General features: G+C 37.6%; 1 protein-coding gene across 4 annotated transcripts in view; it reads right to left on the reverse strand.

Annotated features, from left to right (window-relative positions):
* Window positions 1–2659: 2659 nt before the first annotated feature.
* The window catches only part of CPPED1 (calcineurin like phosphoesterase domain containing 1), a 58071-nt gene continuing 45191 nt past the window's right edge, over window positions 2660–15539 (reverse strand). For all 4 annotated transcript variants that reach the window (XM_080383460.1, XM_080383459.1, XM_080383461.1 and 1 more), the window contains one exon: window positions 2660–8252. In XM_080383460.1, the coding sequence (XP_080239586.1) occupies window positions 8020–8252 (233 nt within the window). In that variant the 3' untranslated portion in view covers window positions 2660–8019. The remainder of the gene's footprint in view (window positions 8253–15539) is intronic.

The raw sequence follows: 15539 nt of genomic DNA on the forward strand, positions 1-15539 counted from the left end.
AATGAGACATGGTGGGAACGGTGACTCCTTTCTGCAGCTTGGAAAAAGTGAAGGAAAAAGAGGCAAAGGGAGTGGCTATAGTAGGGAAGTCTTCCTATCCCATCTGTGTTTCACTCACTGTGTAGAGGAGGTGTAAATTATTTGCTAGACCAGTGGAAGGCAGAAGAGGTTGGGTAACCTGGGAGAACTGCTTCAGTGGAATTAAGAGTTTTGACAGCAGGAATCTTGGTAAACCCAAATCAGAGAGCACTCATAAGTGAGAAACCTGAGGCATTATCTTTAATTAGTGTCCGGATTAACATAGTGCTACCTGGAATGGATTGAATGCATGGTACTCTACATTTCTGTGCAAACGTATGTCTGTGTACTACTACTGTTGCATGCTTCTTAGGAATAGAGCTGTTGCTGCAAATTCTGTGCGCAGCTGATGATCAGGGAAATGGTACATTTGTGTATGGGAGGGAGTAAGTGCTTTCATCCCCAAAACATTCCAAATCAGGTAGTAGTGCTGGCATTGTTTAGACTTCAAAGATATAAAAGATAATAGGCTCAATAAAAGTCTCTGGATGCTTATTAGCTTATGTTGTGTATAACCAGATCTATGACTGCTTTTCAGCTCTAATTGTCCTCATTGTACATAACAGAATTTTCTGTCATTACATCGCAGGGATGAATGGCAAAGATGACCTTTGTGTTGCTTTGTATTTAGGTTTTGTTTCAAAATGAGAAATGAAAATATTAAACGTGAAAAAATATGAGTAGGAATGTTAACCAGTATTTTTAAAGTAAAACACGTATTTTAACATGGTTTTTATTTGGCAATTTCTGAGGTGCATTTCTGTAAGCGGCAGAAGGCCTGCTGCCGAAGGGCACTTTGGTGTCTTTGGAATGAGCACATCTAGTCCAGAAGCTCAAATCTGAGGCATTCTTTTGTCTTTGGTAGACCCAGGATAGCTTAGGGATGCTGGATGCAAACAAACATGACACTTTGAAAAGTTTAAGATTTCCATGATTTTTTTGTTTCCTAGCACAAATCTTCTAAGCCATTGAACAGCCATGTTGTTTAGAGAGATGATTATAACTTGTAGTAGGCCTAAGTTTTGTCTTATTTTGGTTTATTTTACCTTTTCCGGTATATTCTTTTTTTAGGATGAGTGTATTTTGTTGCCTTCGCAAAAGTAGGTGTTTCCTGAAGGTGCTGGGAATGATAATATGAGCTATGGTTAGTATTGAGAGCAAGGGTCAGAGGAAGAGGTTGAAGCAAATGTTGCAGTGACATAAAATATCTAAGGTTTGAACTCAAGTAGAAGTTTATAGTTGCATAAAAACCACCCTTCCCACAAACCTTCACAGATCAAGTAGCTGCAACATGGGCATGCAGCCAGCTGTTTTGTTTGTTAAAAGATTGTCCTGGACACGCAGAGCATGGCTAGTCCCTGTATTTGTATTACGTAGCCTTGTTGCAAAGTAAGGATTTTGGTGATTTGGAAGTCAGCTACAACCTTTTCCAATGCCCAGGGCTTCTAGCCCACACCTTGCCCTTTCACCTTAGCAGAGTAAGAGCTAGTTATGGATAGAGGTAAACATTGTCTCCTCCAGAGTTAGCCTAACCTTAACTAAAGGTTAGGAATCTTGTCTAAATGACACCTAGATGATCACTGTAGTCAGTAGAGGCATCTTCAGGGGCAATTCAGGCCATGTCGCTTACACATCAGTTGCAGGATAGGATGAATTACCTGCTGGAGTTCCATACTTCTGTGTGTAGGAAGGAATCTAGTTGTCCAGACTGGAACACCAGCTGAAGTAAAGTGAGATGGCTCCACCTCCTCCTCATTAGTTATGACAGCCCAAGGCTTGGAATTAAGTAAGGATAAGCCTAAGCTTAGCTCAGGCTTTGTAAAAAAAAAAACAAAACCGCAGATTTATTGTCTTTGTGCTCTGTGTCCTATTAGCACCTTCTTGGCTTCAGTGCTTGCGGTGTGCCGGAAGAACCATGTTCTTCTGTGACAGTATTATCGTTGCCTCACATGTATCCAAATACAAGTCATTAGTTTCCTAGCTGGTGTGCTGTTGACATATTATTCAGAAGATTTCTGGACAGGCAGGTTGCCGTGTGTGGGCCTGCTGATTTCAGTTCGTTACAGCAGTATGAGATACATTCCTATATTTCTATGCCTTTTTTAATATGGAAATGGGTGAGAAAGATTGGAATAAATATAGATAATGCCATTACCAGTTCATTCAAAAGGCCACATTGTATTTTTTAACAGCGCTATAACTTTCTAAACAATGTTCAAGAAAGACAGGGATATATTTAGAAGATTAATGTTACAATTGCTGGCTACCGGAAAGTGAAATAACACCAGTATAATTTTAAATAGGACGAGGCCTTAATGGGCCTCCTAGAGGAAAAAAGCTGTTTATTGGTAGAAATGTAGTGAACTACCTGCATTTGACAGAGTGCTAATGGAGGGGATTACTTCTAGAGAAACAAATTAAAATGTCAATTAAAAAAAAAAGTAACAGCTGTCTGAGTTGTGGGGGCTTTTTTCTTCTTAAAATTGCTGGGTATGTTTTTTGTATTGAGCGAGGTTTGTGTCTGTTGCCTTACTTCTGTGGGTGGTGTCACCTCCCCCCCCCAAAGTCCCGTCCCATGTCGTCCCCCGTTCCCCCCCCCCCCCCCCCCCCCCCAGTATCTGCTGCATCACAGTTGGATTCCATTTAGATTGGAGGCCAATTTAATATTCCGGTTTGATGCTTTTTTTCTATTATATGTTTTATTTTTCCGTTTTTTTACAAAGCACAGGCCTGCATTTATCAGCTTTGAATTGCCTAATCTTCAGATGACTGAATAACAATTAATAAAACCCCTTTATGTTGGGGAGAATGGGGTTAGAATAGGTGCAAACTTCTCATGAGACCTTGCTCCCTAATAAGAGGAAATAATTTTGCTAAAACAGATAATCTAAAAATACCATGACAGCATCCATTGTGCTTTCAAGCAGCCATTGGAATAACCTTAAACCTGGTGGATGTGGAAGCTGCCACATGCCAGAATGGAGCTGTAGCAGCAGATTCACACCTTTTGGGCCTTAACATGCCTGGCCATAGAAAGGTTTCTCATATTAGCTCTCTTTTTAGTAAATGTCTGCTATTTGCTTAAGAAATTTGCCCCTCTGCTGGATGTTATTTTGGTAGTGGATCATGGCAACTGGCTGCTGGTGGCCCTAAAGCACCTGGCTTTGCATTTCCATACCTGCCAGTGGTGTGACGTCTCATGTCACCATAGAGTAGGCAGATAAAGAAGTTCCTACTAACTGTAGAATATTAGTGAAGTTGAAATTCCCTCTTTACAATTTTCTACTGCAAACCAGCATTTCTACATGGTGACTGTCACAAAGTAATAAGTAATGTCAGGGTTTGCTTGGCAGGCAAGCTTTCTGATAACTAATGTGTGTGTAAATGTTTCCCTTGGGTTAAGGGATACTGCTGCATTCAAATAGTAGTTGCAAAGAAGACTTAATGAGACCATTAAGGGAAGAAGCTTATTCACAGCATTAACATCAGTTGAAACAATGACGTATTAGCCTGCAACAGCTTGTACGATGACATACGTAAACAGAGGAACTGTGCATTTTTAAAGCAGTTTTGTATATTTGCTTATGTTAGATGTGTCTAAGTATTTGTTCTCATAGCAGAATAAAAACCAAGCTACTTGAGGATCATGTCTGGAAAAAACAGATACTAGAAAACAAGTTGCAGTGCTGAGGCAAGAAAGCAGTCATTGAAGCTGAGTGAGCACAGGACATTGGGTCTGCAAATAGAGATGGTGGAAGAGACTTTACTTCTGCCACTGCCCCTTCCCAACATAAAATGTGATTAAGTTTTAACAAGACATCAAGCATTTATTGCCTGTCTGTAATCTCCAGAAGTTGAATACTGTAGTCCTATCAAAATACTGCCTCTTAAAACTTGCAAGACTAGCTGCTGGACACTAATGAACTAAAGGCCAGCAGTACACAAACAAGTGTATTCAAGGCTTAATGACCTTTCTGGAAAGATTTGGAGGAAGTGTGTTTCTAAATTCGTTGCCTACACTGAAACTGACAAACCAAGATAGATCTCAAAGACTTTTTTTATAATTTGTCTCCTGTTCGTAGGTCTCCACCTCAGATTATGTAGTATTTGGTTACTTTCACAGGTTGTTCTGGTGTTCTCATATGAATTTTCCACATTTAATAAGTCATCAGGGGTTATCTCAGCCTTTTAGCTGCCTGCAGGAAACCAAAATTAATTGTGGTCATGACTTTTTTTCCTTCTCTGCCCAACCCCTTGAGTCCACAGAAATGCATGAGGACTCTCTCCCTGTTTCATCAGTAGTTAGAACTTGTAGTGACATCGTGTTTAAAAGTCAGTCATATGCTGACAGAGAGTTACAATTATCAGCCCTGCTGGAGATACAAAATTAATGTCCTCAACATCAAAATATGTTTTTTTAGATTATAATTAGTGTCTCCATGGGTGGATTGTTTCATAATTTACCATAATATGAATTATTTTACTTTACATAAACAAGATGAGGCACTGTGACCACAAGGACCTCTGCCATTTTAGATTAGTTAAAGCATCAGTATCAATTCTAAATTAGCCAATTATGCTAGGAAAAGTGATCAAAGAAAATTTGTCATTTATGCTGGTAAAAAAAGCGCATTCCTCTTTTATTTTTTTAACTCTGCTTTATACAGCAATGTCCAGCAACACACTGTGGTTAAAAGTCCTCCTTCCCATGATTGTATTATATAAATGAGGATGCGTTTTTCATGTGAGCTGTACATAATTGCATCCACTTCATACGAATGAGAAATTGGGTGGAGGTTTCAAGTTGTTACTCAAAGTAAGAAATGTTTTGCAACAATGTACATTGCAAGGGAAATAGATTTTATTTATTTTCCCTCTATCTTAGATTTTAGGATGCCCACAAGTTTAGTATGTGTGCTAACTTAAGACTACTCTTGTAGACAATGGCAAAATTAGCAACTAATGAAATGCTGGATACCCCTTCCTATTTCAGGTAGCGCAGGCAATTCTTAATTCACTGAAATGAGGCATGGGCTCAGTACTCAGGTCGAAGTACTGCAGAGGCCATTCCTCTGTGTCAGCTGACGTTACGTTCATCAGAATGTCAGGCTACAGAGTAATAATAATGCACACAACTTGCTGGTCTCTCACAGTTTAATTTTCTTCCTTTGAAAACTTGCAGGGTAAGAACCCAAATCATTATCTGCCATGTTTCAAATATGAAACTCAGAGAATATTTTTCTTCATCTTGTGAAGTTAATTACATTTGTAATCAAGTCTTTAAGACTATATCTGGGTTCTTCTACTTTACCATCTAGTTCAGTAAACAATAATAGAAGTACACTCACTACTTAGTGATCACCTGTCCTCCTATCATGAACACATGGGATAGAAATCCAGGCAAGAGCCTACAAAACACGTATGGCTACACAACGCTAGTGTTAGGTCCCACAATCCTACACAGGACAAGGATTTAATTAAAATCAGCAGCCCAACTTTACTGTTTTATAAACCTCCACACTGAAGACAAATCTGGTAATATTTTTACACATGAACATTACAAGATATTCTTAGAAATCACTAAATAAAAGAAGAATTTAGGATATAGAGAAACCTTTATTTTTAAAACTGAACTTAAGCTTTGTATTTAAGTGGTATTTTCATGACAAAATGCCATAGAATTTCTTCTGGTGAAGTGACACATGAAAAAAAATACTATTAAGAATCAAAATTATGCTTATATAAACATTTATGATGTATAGTAGTACACTGTAACTCTGAAAATTTTAGAACACTATATACTACTACTATTAGCATTTTCATATTTGTGGGAAGACTTTCTCCCAAAGTTCTGCTTCGATCTCCCAAGCTTTATATATAGAGTTAAAAACTATATCCTTTAATAAACAGGCATATTTAAAAAACTGTTTAAATTTTTCCTCCATTCAGCTTTGCAATATTGCGCTGGAGCAGGGAGAATATTCCATGCTCAGATTATCTCAGGTCCCTCTGCTGAACTTCTTCATCCTCATGATATAAATTGACTTAAAAGGTTTAAATCAGAGAGAGACTATTCTTCCCTCTGCAAAACATAAACTAGCATTGTCTCATTCCTGAAACTGTTAATTAGCTGTTTATTACAAAACTGTTAATTACAAAATAGCTCTCAGCTCTGTAAGACTAAATTTTAAAAGTAGTCAGTGGCTGAAGAGATATCTAAGTACATAGATTTTTAAAACCAGTATCTGAACTAATGAGTGCTTAACTCCAACGAAACTGCCACTTGGGTACTTAGGTACCTACCTATTGCAAAGTAATCTAGTCTTAGATTTTAGTTCTCATTTCCCAGATGTTCCCTTGAAAATGAGACTGTGAAAACATTCAACTAAGCGAAACCAAGTGGGGAATAAAAGCAAAAAAATTTTCTTTCTTTTGGAATCAAACATTACCTGTGCTTAGGTTATTGTTATGGGATGGTAGCCCACATTTGGTCCTGTCCATCTGCAGGTACTGCTGGTTCACTGGTGCAAGGAAATGCTACAGAGGTAATTTTAGAATCTCACCAGTTCCACAAATCAAGCTTGAAGGAGCCTCCTAGATAAACTGTTATGACTAAAATGTAGAGAAACTGACTCTTCAACACAGCGTTTCATCTCCCTCGCCCCATTTAAATACCTGTAATATCCTCTAGGGAACAATGTTGTATGTTAGTATACAGAACAATGGATAGAATGCATTACTTGTTCAGCCACTGTTGTTTGTGTTCTTTCCTCTTCAGGTGCTCAAGCTGCATGCTCTCTATTTCTAGATAACCTGTGGCATGGATTATAGTATGTTCAACTAAATACATAAAAAATACAAGCAGGTATGTGTTAAATTATGTGGAGACTTTTTTTTTTTCATATTTAACAGTAAATAAATAGGATACACTTGCTAAAAAAAACAGGTAAATAGCAGCACACAAATTTCATTTTATATAATTTATTTTTAAAGACTTATCCCAGTGAAGAAAATACACTTTTTAGGGGTTTCAACATTCAATATTGTATAATATTACAGTAAGGCACTCTCATACTGTATTTGAAAATCAAAGCTCTCCCCTTGTCTAGGAATCAACAAAGTGACTTCTGATAACAGTATTATGTACAGAATATTCTCCCCATGCAATTATTCCAACTTTTGAAGCTATAGCAAGAATATGTGTTAATTGAATGGTAGTTAAATTTCAAAAGGAAAATAGTTTTTCCATGTTTAGTTTTTGTCAGTGGCACCTATATTAGCTTCATTTACAGACTTTCCATTACATAAAATCAGGATATAAACAGACACCCGAGCTGTGACTGCTAAACAGAATGTGTTTGCTCTCCTATTTCTGCTGGCTCTGAAAAACTAAGGAAGTAACATATGGGAAATGGTAGAAAATACTATGTCTAGGTAACAAGATCTGACGCAAAGGTTGCTAAAAGTCAGTGGGACTGTGGTGATTTCAGAGGTTTTGTTTTTACAGAGTAAAAAAATGCCCCATTTATATTATCCAGAATGTAACAGAAATGAGTAAATTTATTGATGATAAAATAATTTCTCAATATGAAACTAAAATAGACTGGAGTTAAAGAGTTGTGTAGAAGCTACAACTCTCACTCTGATACGTTCCTGTCTCATAAGAAAGTCTTCTCTAGAAGCAAAGTAAAAATTCTCAGAACAGTTCTTTTCAATGATAGATTACCGTATTAGTTCTGCTATTTTTCCATACTCCTCACAGGTCTCATTTTCAAGAAGATAAACATGTCAACAGCTTTCTTGTTATTTAAGATGATAACAAATTGAGATCTGTTCTGGGTCATGGTGCACAATCAGAAAACTGTAGCTTCAGCTGGGGGAAGCTTTCTGAAACTTTTTATTTGTCTAATATGGAAAAAAAATCATACCATTTGACATAGCCTAATTTTGCTTTGCAAGCATATCTAGCAGCTCTTTCTCTATGCCTTGACTGCTCAGTTCATTTAAACTGTAGTATCTATGAACAATCTTTTCAGCTGTGACAACAACCACTCGAAGCCCATGCGTGTCTTCTCCCAGTTGACATCCTATTGCTGATGAAACCACCATTTCCAGTCCCCTGTAGGACCCTCCAGCATTCCTATGGTAATGTCCAGAAAACACAGCTTTAATGCCTGTTAAAGAAAAAAGGAAAAAAGAGAGTACGCATTTAGTTAGCAGTTGCAGGTTATGTATAAAATGTGTTTACAATAAAAGATAATGCTGCAGTTATATGCTGAGGCTTACACAGCTGCTGGGGTTGTAGAGAAAGTTCCACAGCAAGTACAGCTACAGGTGTTATGTTTATCTTCATTCTTTAATGGTTCATAAAGCATAAAATTAAACCATCTACGTGAACTTGTATTTTAAACAAATAATTAGTAAACAGCAATAAATAATTCTAATAGCAATAAATAATTCATTCTGCTGTACTAGCTCTGCTTAGGGTTACTGGACTCCAACTTCTTTATGCTTACTACAAGGTGTGTTTGTCTTCTTGGTACTGCTTTGGCTAGAAAGAAGGAACACTCTAGAGGAGGTTGATTAAAATCAGAAAAAAATTTTCAGTGATAGCCTAAAGAATGATGCTACTGAAACATGAGTTGAAAGCCAAGGACTGCGGAGCTGTATTTGTCAATTAACAAACAAAATTTTCTAAGGAGAGCTTAAACCTTGTTTACCCAAGGCTAGTAACCTTAAAAAAAAAAAAAAAAAAAAAAAAAAAAGAGAAGATAATTTGTAATCTTTTCTCAAAGACATCAGCAGGAGTGGGGTGGGTATCCACTGATGGAACAGAGCCAGGTACATCAAAGAAACCAAATAAGCAGAAGAGGTTGTGAGTTATAATAAGAGGGGAAGAAAGATGAGAACAACCAAAAAAAGGAAAGGTTGACAACCTGCAAGAGGAGTCAGGCTTGGTAATGACGTGAATTAACATTTATCTAGTACAGGGTACAAAGCAAGCAGGTTTATTCTGATTTCCTCTGTATTTTTAATGATGTAAGGCTGTAATGTTTCTTTCCTTTTACAAAAAAATAGACTATTTATATATTTGGACTGTTTTGGGGTAAAAAAACCACTCCATTATAAACTTGAAAAGAAAGAAATACATTTGATCTATTGTAGGAGACAACAGAATGCTGTATTGAAAATTTCTGGGAAGGTTGCATGCAAGTAACATCCAGGCTTGGTCAGAAGTAGAAGAAAAGCTAAATGACAAGCATCAGCAGGTAAGGAGGACAAACATGTTTCATATTTAAGGCTTTATAATGTACTTTGAAATCCTTGGCCAAATCATTGTCTAACTGATGAGCCAAATGAATGTTTTAAAGTCCAACCATTCTTCCCCTTTTCTCAGAATACGATAACTGAACAAAAATTAAGTTTGCAAATGCTATCTGATTTTGCCCAGCCTCTAAAGACGATCCATATGCCAGGTCTACTTGCCTGCCATACTCCTCAGTAGCTATGGGATTTTTGCAGAAATTTTGAAACCATTTCAAATCAAATGAAATTGTGTCATCCTCACCTCCACACCAGTAATTTCTGATTTTGTTTCTTCTACATTGCAAACAGAAGCAAATAAATTGGTAGAAGCTGTATTTGCTACTCTGAATGACTTTTCTGATTGTCTTTAGAGGTCAACTTCATACTATCAAATAGATTATTTTCCCTTCCCCATGTGATGTTTTATAAATTTAATCAAATGTTTTTATTAATACAAAATAATGAAACCTTGTTTAGTCTTGTGAGTCAAAAAAGTAAAGAAAAAGTCATTTTGATGCTAAGTAAGTATTTTTCCTGTCACAGTTTGTAAAACCATTAACAACAGAGTTGAGAACCTAGCTTCTTCCTAAGAGAAAATATGCTATCATAGACAGGCATTTCATTTCCACGTTATGTCACCAGTTAGCCATTCCGTGCACTGTTGATAGATACAGCTGAGCATCATAGTCAACAACATTTGTAGTTCAGCAAAAAATTATTCATCAGCTTTCTTGCTAATTTAAGATGGTGCATATTTTATTTTGAATGAAAATGTGGAGTTAGTATAAATAGCTAATTTTACAAACAGGTTTCAGGATTAATTTTTGGCATTCTCAGTCTAAGATCCTTGGATTTCAGACTATTGCAGTTTCCTGAAGCTGCATCTAATGCTATTTTATACTGTTGTGAAACAGAAAAATTACTGGACCAGATGGGAATTTTGTTGTTTATCATCAAGTGCAAAACATGTAAATTAGTTTTATATTTTGTTACAGGAACTGCTTAGATCTGATGCTGATTTACAAAACTATTAGTGACAACTCAAAAATTTTCAAATGCACCTGAAGGATTTAGGTGTAATTTCTCTATTGAAATACAATAGGTTGTGTGCTCCTTAATCATAGTAACACTTTGATGGCTCTACATAAAGCATCTCAAAATATATTAATACTAAGTGACTCAGAAAACACTTCAAGTATTCCCTGATAACCATGACTAGATAGCCAGCAGGTCATCAAAATAACTGCCTACTTTATGAAATTGAATCTTTCCTATTAGTTTACTATGTTGGCTAAAAACCTGCTGTGCTATAACAGGAAAATGCTGGCACTATTCTATAGATGCTGTACCTTGCTGAACATAATTTGTGTTTAATTGAAAAATAAACTAACAAGCAAAGATCTAAACATGTGCCTGTTCCAGCGGAGGACAGCAGAGAAGGGTGAAGCTTAGCATGTGTGGGGACAAGCGCCAGCTATTATGGGCCATGTGGGGTGTGCCCTGATGGCACTCCTTTCCTCTGCACACAGTGAGGGTCTTGTTTACCACCCCAGGTTAAAAGCTATCCTTAAATTTGCAGCACTGATAATTACCTTTCCAACCATTGTTTTTATCATTACAGAATAATGAGTAAGCCTATAAAGATACACAGGGACAGACACTGTGATGACAACATCAAACTTCATTTGTTATTTTTCATATATTCCAGCCATCTGCCATTCCATGCTTAACAGGTTAAGAGATGCTTAGTCCTGTTCAAGTGGTAGGCCAGAGAATGGGTAATCTGTGAGATGCTATAACCTTAAATGACATATAAAAAACTCAAAAGCTAGCAGCAGGTGATTTTTGCCTTCAGACAGCAGAAAGTCTGGAAAAGAGTAGAGGCAATTTAAAGGCAGAGAGCTGTGATTAGGAATGCACTATAACTTCACAAGGAAATCCTTGTTTTTCTGGCCAGAAACACCTTCCACCCTTTCTCCTGCAGTAGCTTTAGACCTCTTTCACAGCAATGAAATGAAAAGGAAAGTGAGGTGAACTTGCTTTAAGACCGTTGGCTACATATGTCCTTTTCTTTTGTGGGAGTGATTTGAAGACTGATATAAAATATATAAACTAGGCTCAAAGTATTGTTAAAAATTAAGCAGCTTGGAAAGCAAAATATAAATTATTCTGCTGTGTGCCTGGTAAAAGCTGCACAGGCTTTCATATTTCAAAATCCAAGGCCTTCCCAAATAGCAAATGACTCAAGGTGGAAAACAGAGAATGATGTTACCTTTATATTGAACAGTGGTACATGGTCATTGTCAGCTAGAACTTGTCTGTTATCATATTTTAGTTTATCAGTACTAATTTTCTTTGTGCAGTGTAACCTGCTCATCTGTCTGGTGCATGAGTTACACTTGTTAGTAAATCAGCATGATAACTTTGAGAGCTTGCTCTGACTCAGCTGCTGGGACCTAGCAAAACAGTTCATGGAGGTTTTGGGGGGCTTTTTTATTTGTTTGGTTTTAGTTTTTTTTTTAAATCTTAGGAGAAACCCAGTCATAGAATCACAGACTCATTTAAGTTGGAAAGGACCTTTGAGATCATCAAGTCCAAGATTATCTTTGCCCCTCCTTTTGTTTCTAACGTATTTGTAAATACATTACGTGGCGGGCCGTACCAGACAAGGGAGTTTCTAGTAACATCCCTTACCCAGGCCCCAGGGAGGCAGCAGACTTCCCTGGGGGCTGGGGCTGGTCGCCATCGCAGGCCCTCCACTTCTCTCAGAATACCTCAGAGGGCAAAGGTGGAATATAAAAGCCCTGTGACATAATGGGCTTTTTGCACAGTTTCTGTACTTCCTAGATATTATTTGGGTCCATAAAATAATAATATAAAGATGTTTTACAACTGATGTTACAGTCAGTGTGAGCAGTCACTTCTCAACTGCTACCATGTTGTAGCTTATTACAGTGACTGTTTAACATACATGTAAGTCAGTCAAGCAGCAGAACTAAGTGTTTCTTTCCTATTGCACACCTGTCCAAACCATGAGGCCGCACTTGCCACCTCCATCCCCCAACCCTTCTGCAGTGACAGACAGAATGTGTCCATCTAGAGCTGTTTATGGCACAGCTGGGCATTCTCTTCTCTTGCTTCCTAATACAGAGAGCAAAACTGAACATTGTGGGACCTTTACATATGACATCCTACTCATTAAAGTAGGATCCATCTTGCCTTGTGGCGTTGTTTGTAAAAGAACAAGCCCTGATGGGCTAGGAGTGGAAGCTGAGTAGATGAGGCTGCTTACTGCAGCCTCTGAAGGCATTTGTGGAGAGAACATGACACACTAAGCTGAACGTTACTGATTTGCTTTCAACTTGGAGCTGCCTGTAATGGATCCACATATGTAGCACTTTCCTGTCCCTCAAGTGCTTAAATAAGGATCTCCGGCAGCACTCTAGATTCTACTCTTAGTCTCACACCTAGCATGGACCCGACTGTATCTTGGTTTTTCCTTGCAGAGCTAAGTGGCAGCTAAATGATCAAGGATTGAACATTCAGAAAGCTCACATCTAGCCTGCTTTATTACGGCACCACCTAGATCTGTAAAATACCCTTACCAGCTTCTGGTAAGTGACAGTACTACTACAGTAACAAGTTCTTTTCAGTATTTTCCACTTCTTCTGCAGGTAAGCAAAACTAGTCTATGAAAAAGTTAGTTAGGATGTAAACCCATGTTATACACTTTTAGTATGGGAAATAAGTGTGCTCTTTTTACTGGAAGCATCTGTGTTCCTAAAGTAGCATCGTCACACCATCCAGAGAATTTACAGAAGCCAAGACATTGTGACATTGTATATGTAAACCAACCCCCAACATACAGTTTCAGTGTGATTAGGAGGACAGAGGATACAAAATAAAGCAACTTTAGTTATGCTGTAAGAAAACAAAAGAATATCCCCTTGTCTGAAAATTCATGGGAAGATTTTGAGAAACCCATCCTAGACAGCAGGCAGACACCAGATAAAATGTTTGGCCCACAAATCGTGCAGCTTTTTTTCTCAGGCAAGTACTGCAGCTTCGCCATGATTATGTTTAACTCCTGCTAACTGCCTATACTCAAGAAGGTATTTTGGTATGGAACTGAAGTAGGAATGATTTGTAAGCAGTGCAGATGTCATACCTGCGACCAGAGAGGATGTGATTTTAAACCCCTTTTACCCCCTGTTGGCTATGGGAGGCAGATTCTGCCTAAACAAGCTGGTGTTTATGGGTACGGTTCAGCCTTTTAGCATATGTATGTCATTCAGATCCTAATTGCACTAGACAGGTGTTCAGCGCTGAAATGCCCTTGTGGATCTAGCTGCTCTGCATCAGCCTCTGCTAGATTTTAGTATCTGCTTTAGATATCTCCCAGTGAAAATTCTGCCCAGACCTCAGGTACTCTTTATTTCCAGTGCTAGTATTAATTCTTGTTATTGTTATGTTACAGTATGTTACACCTTGAACAAAGAAACAAACAGGTCACTGCTATGTATTAATAGAAGTCTAACTGATGATGTTTTTTCTTCAATAGCACTTTTTTGTTCATTCAACTGTATTCCACTCACTTTTGTTAGTTAGCATAAGAAGGAAATGTGAACCACTCAATGCAATAATGCTAAGATGACAAGCAGGCAATTTACTTTGCTCTTGCTTTTGATCTTAAACATAAAAAGAATCTTAGAGATGTATGCACTCAATTTATTCATTTCAGATGTTTTTCTGAAGTAATACTGGCAAGTTGCTAGGAACTCCTCCCCAACCCCCTTTCTTTTTCCTAAACTCTTGTGAGGAAACAACAGTGTCTTGGCAGACCTCATTTTTATAGCTTGCTTTCTGGTATCCTCAGGTCAGTCAAATGCATCCAACTATACACAAAATAGTACAGTCCCTTCCCACTACAACAACAACAAAAAAAGGTAGAACAGTGATTTGGTTTTAATCCCTGGTTTCTGAAATAGCGGTTGGGAAAAGCTTTGATATAAAAGCTGTATGAAATACTAAACAACTACTGTGTAAATAAATGTCCAAAGGATGGCACCTTCACAAGCGTTCAGTATTTCATTTTCTATGAAATATATATAGTGATTTGAATTGAAATGTGACTGGAGGTTTCACAGTATCCATTAATCAAAAAAAGCAGGATCCATTACTTCAAGATACTACTCGTATCTAATGGATAATTCATTAAAAGAAAAAAGGGATTAAAATCAGAATAAAGTAAAAAACTGTACAGATAGTTACTAAACCCCCAGCACCACCACCAGAAAACAAACTACACACACTGTCTCTGCGATCATCATCATCTGACGTCAGACTACATAACAATACAACAGTTACCAGGTATCTGCTAGGGAGAAAGGGCCTGAACTGCCAAATTAATTTCTGATCAGAACAGGACTGGAAGCCAGAGACTCAGGTTGGGCACCATGCAGTGTTGGACACCACATCTTGCCTCTGTCTGTTCTAAAACAGTACCTGGATCATGAAAACACCTAAAACCAATGAGCCTCATGCCTGTACACTAAACATGAATCTTCAGAATCAATCAATGTACAAAAAAATCCATGTCTTTGAAAAAAAATATTTAAATACAGGAATTGATTCTGGTTTTAGTAAACCAAAGATTCCTCCTGCCATGCAATTTACCATCATTTTCTGTTCCAAGCACAAAAAGTCCTTTTTAGTTCTGATCTGACAAAGCTGAATCTAAAAGACAAAAAGATTTACTGTTTCCAGAGATCTGATCATAACTCTTTTTCCCTGCAGAATAATGTGTTCCTACTAAAGAAAGAAATACCTATTTTCGTACAAATTCTGAGCCCAAAGCAGCCTATTTAGCATAAATAATTCATGACATAACAACCAACCAAAACATGGATTGTTCAAGAGTCATCTGAAGAGATGTAATACTTAACATCTGTTGATAAGCCTTAGACTCCTCATTAGCCTAACCATGAAACAAGTTACTAAATACTTTGGTTTTATGCTAATTCACACACTGCATTATGTCAGTTCAGCCTGTAAGGCTACACAGTGACTTCGGCAAGGCAAGAGGGGTAATTGCTGCAGAGGGTAATTAATAGCTCAGGTAATTCATCATGCTAGCTTTGATGCTATCTGTATGT

Source organism: Falco punctatus, assembly GCF_963210335.1.
Source record: "Falco punctatus genome assembly, chromosome: 4".
Lineage (NCBI taxonomy): Eukaryota > Metazoa > Chordata > Aves > Falconiformes > Falconidae > Falco > Falco punctatus.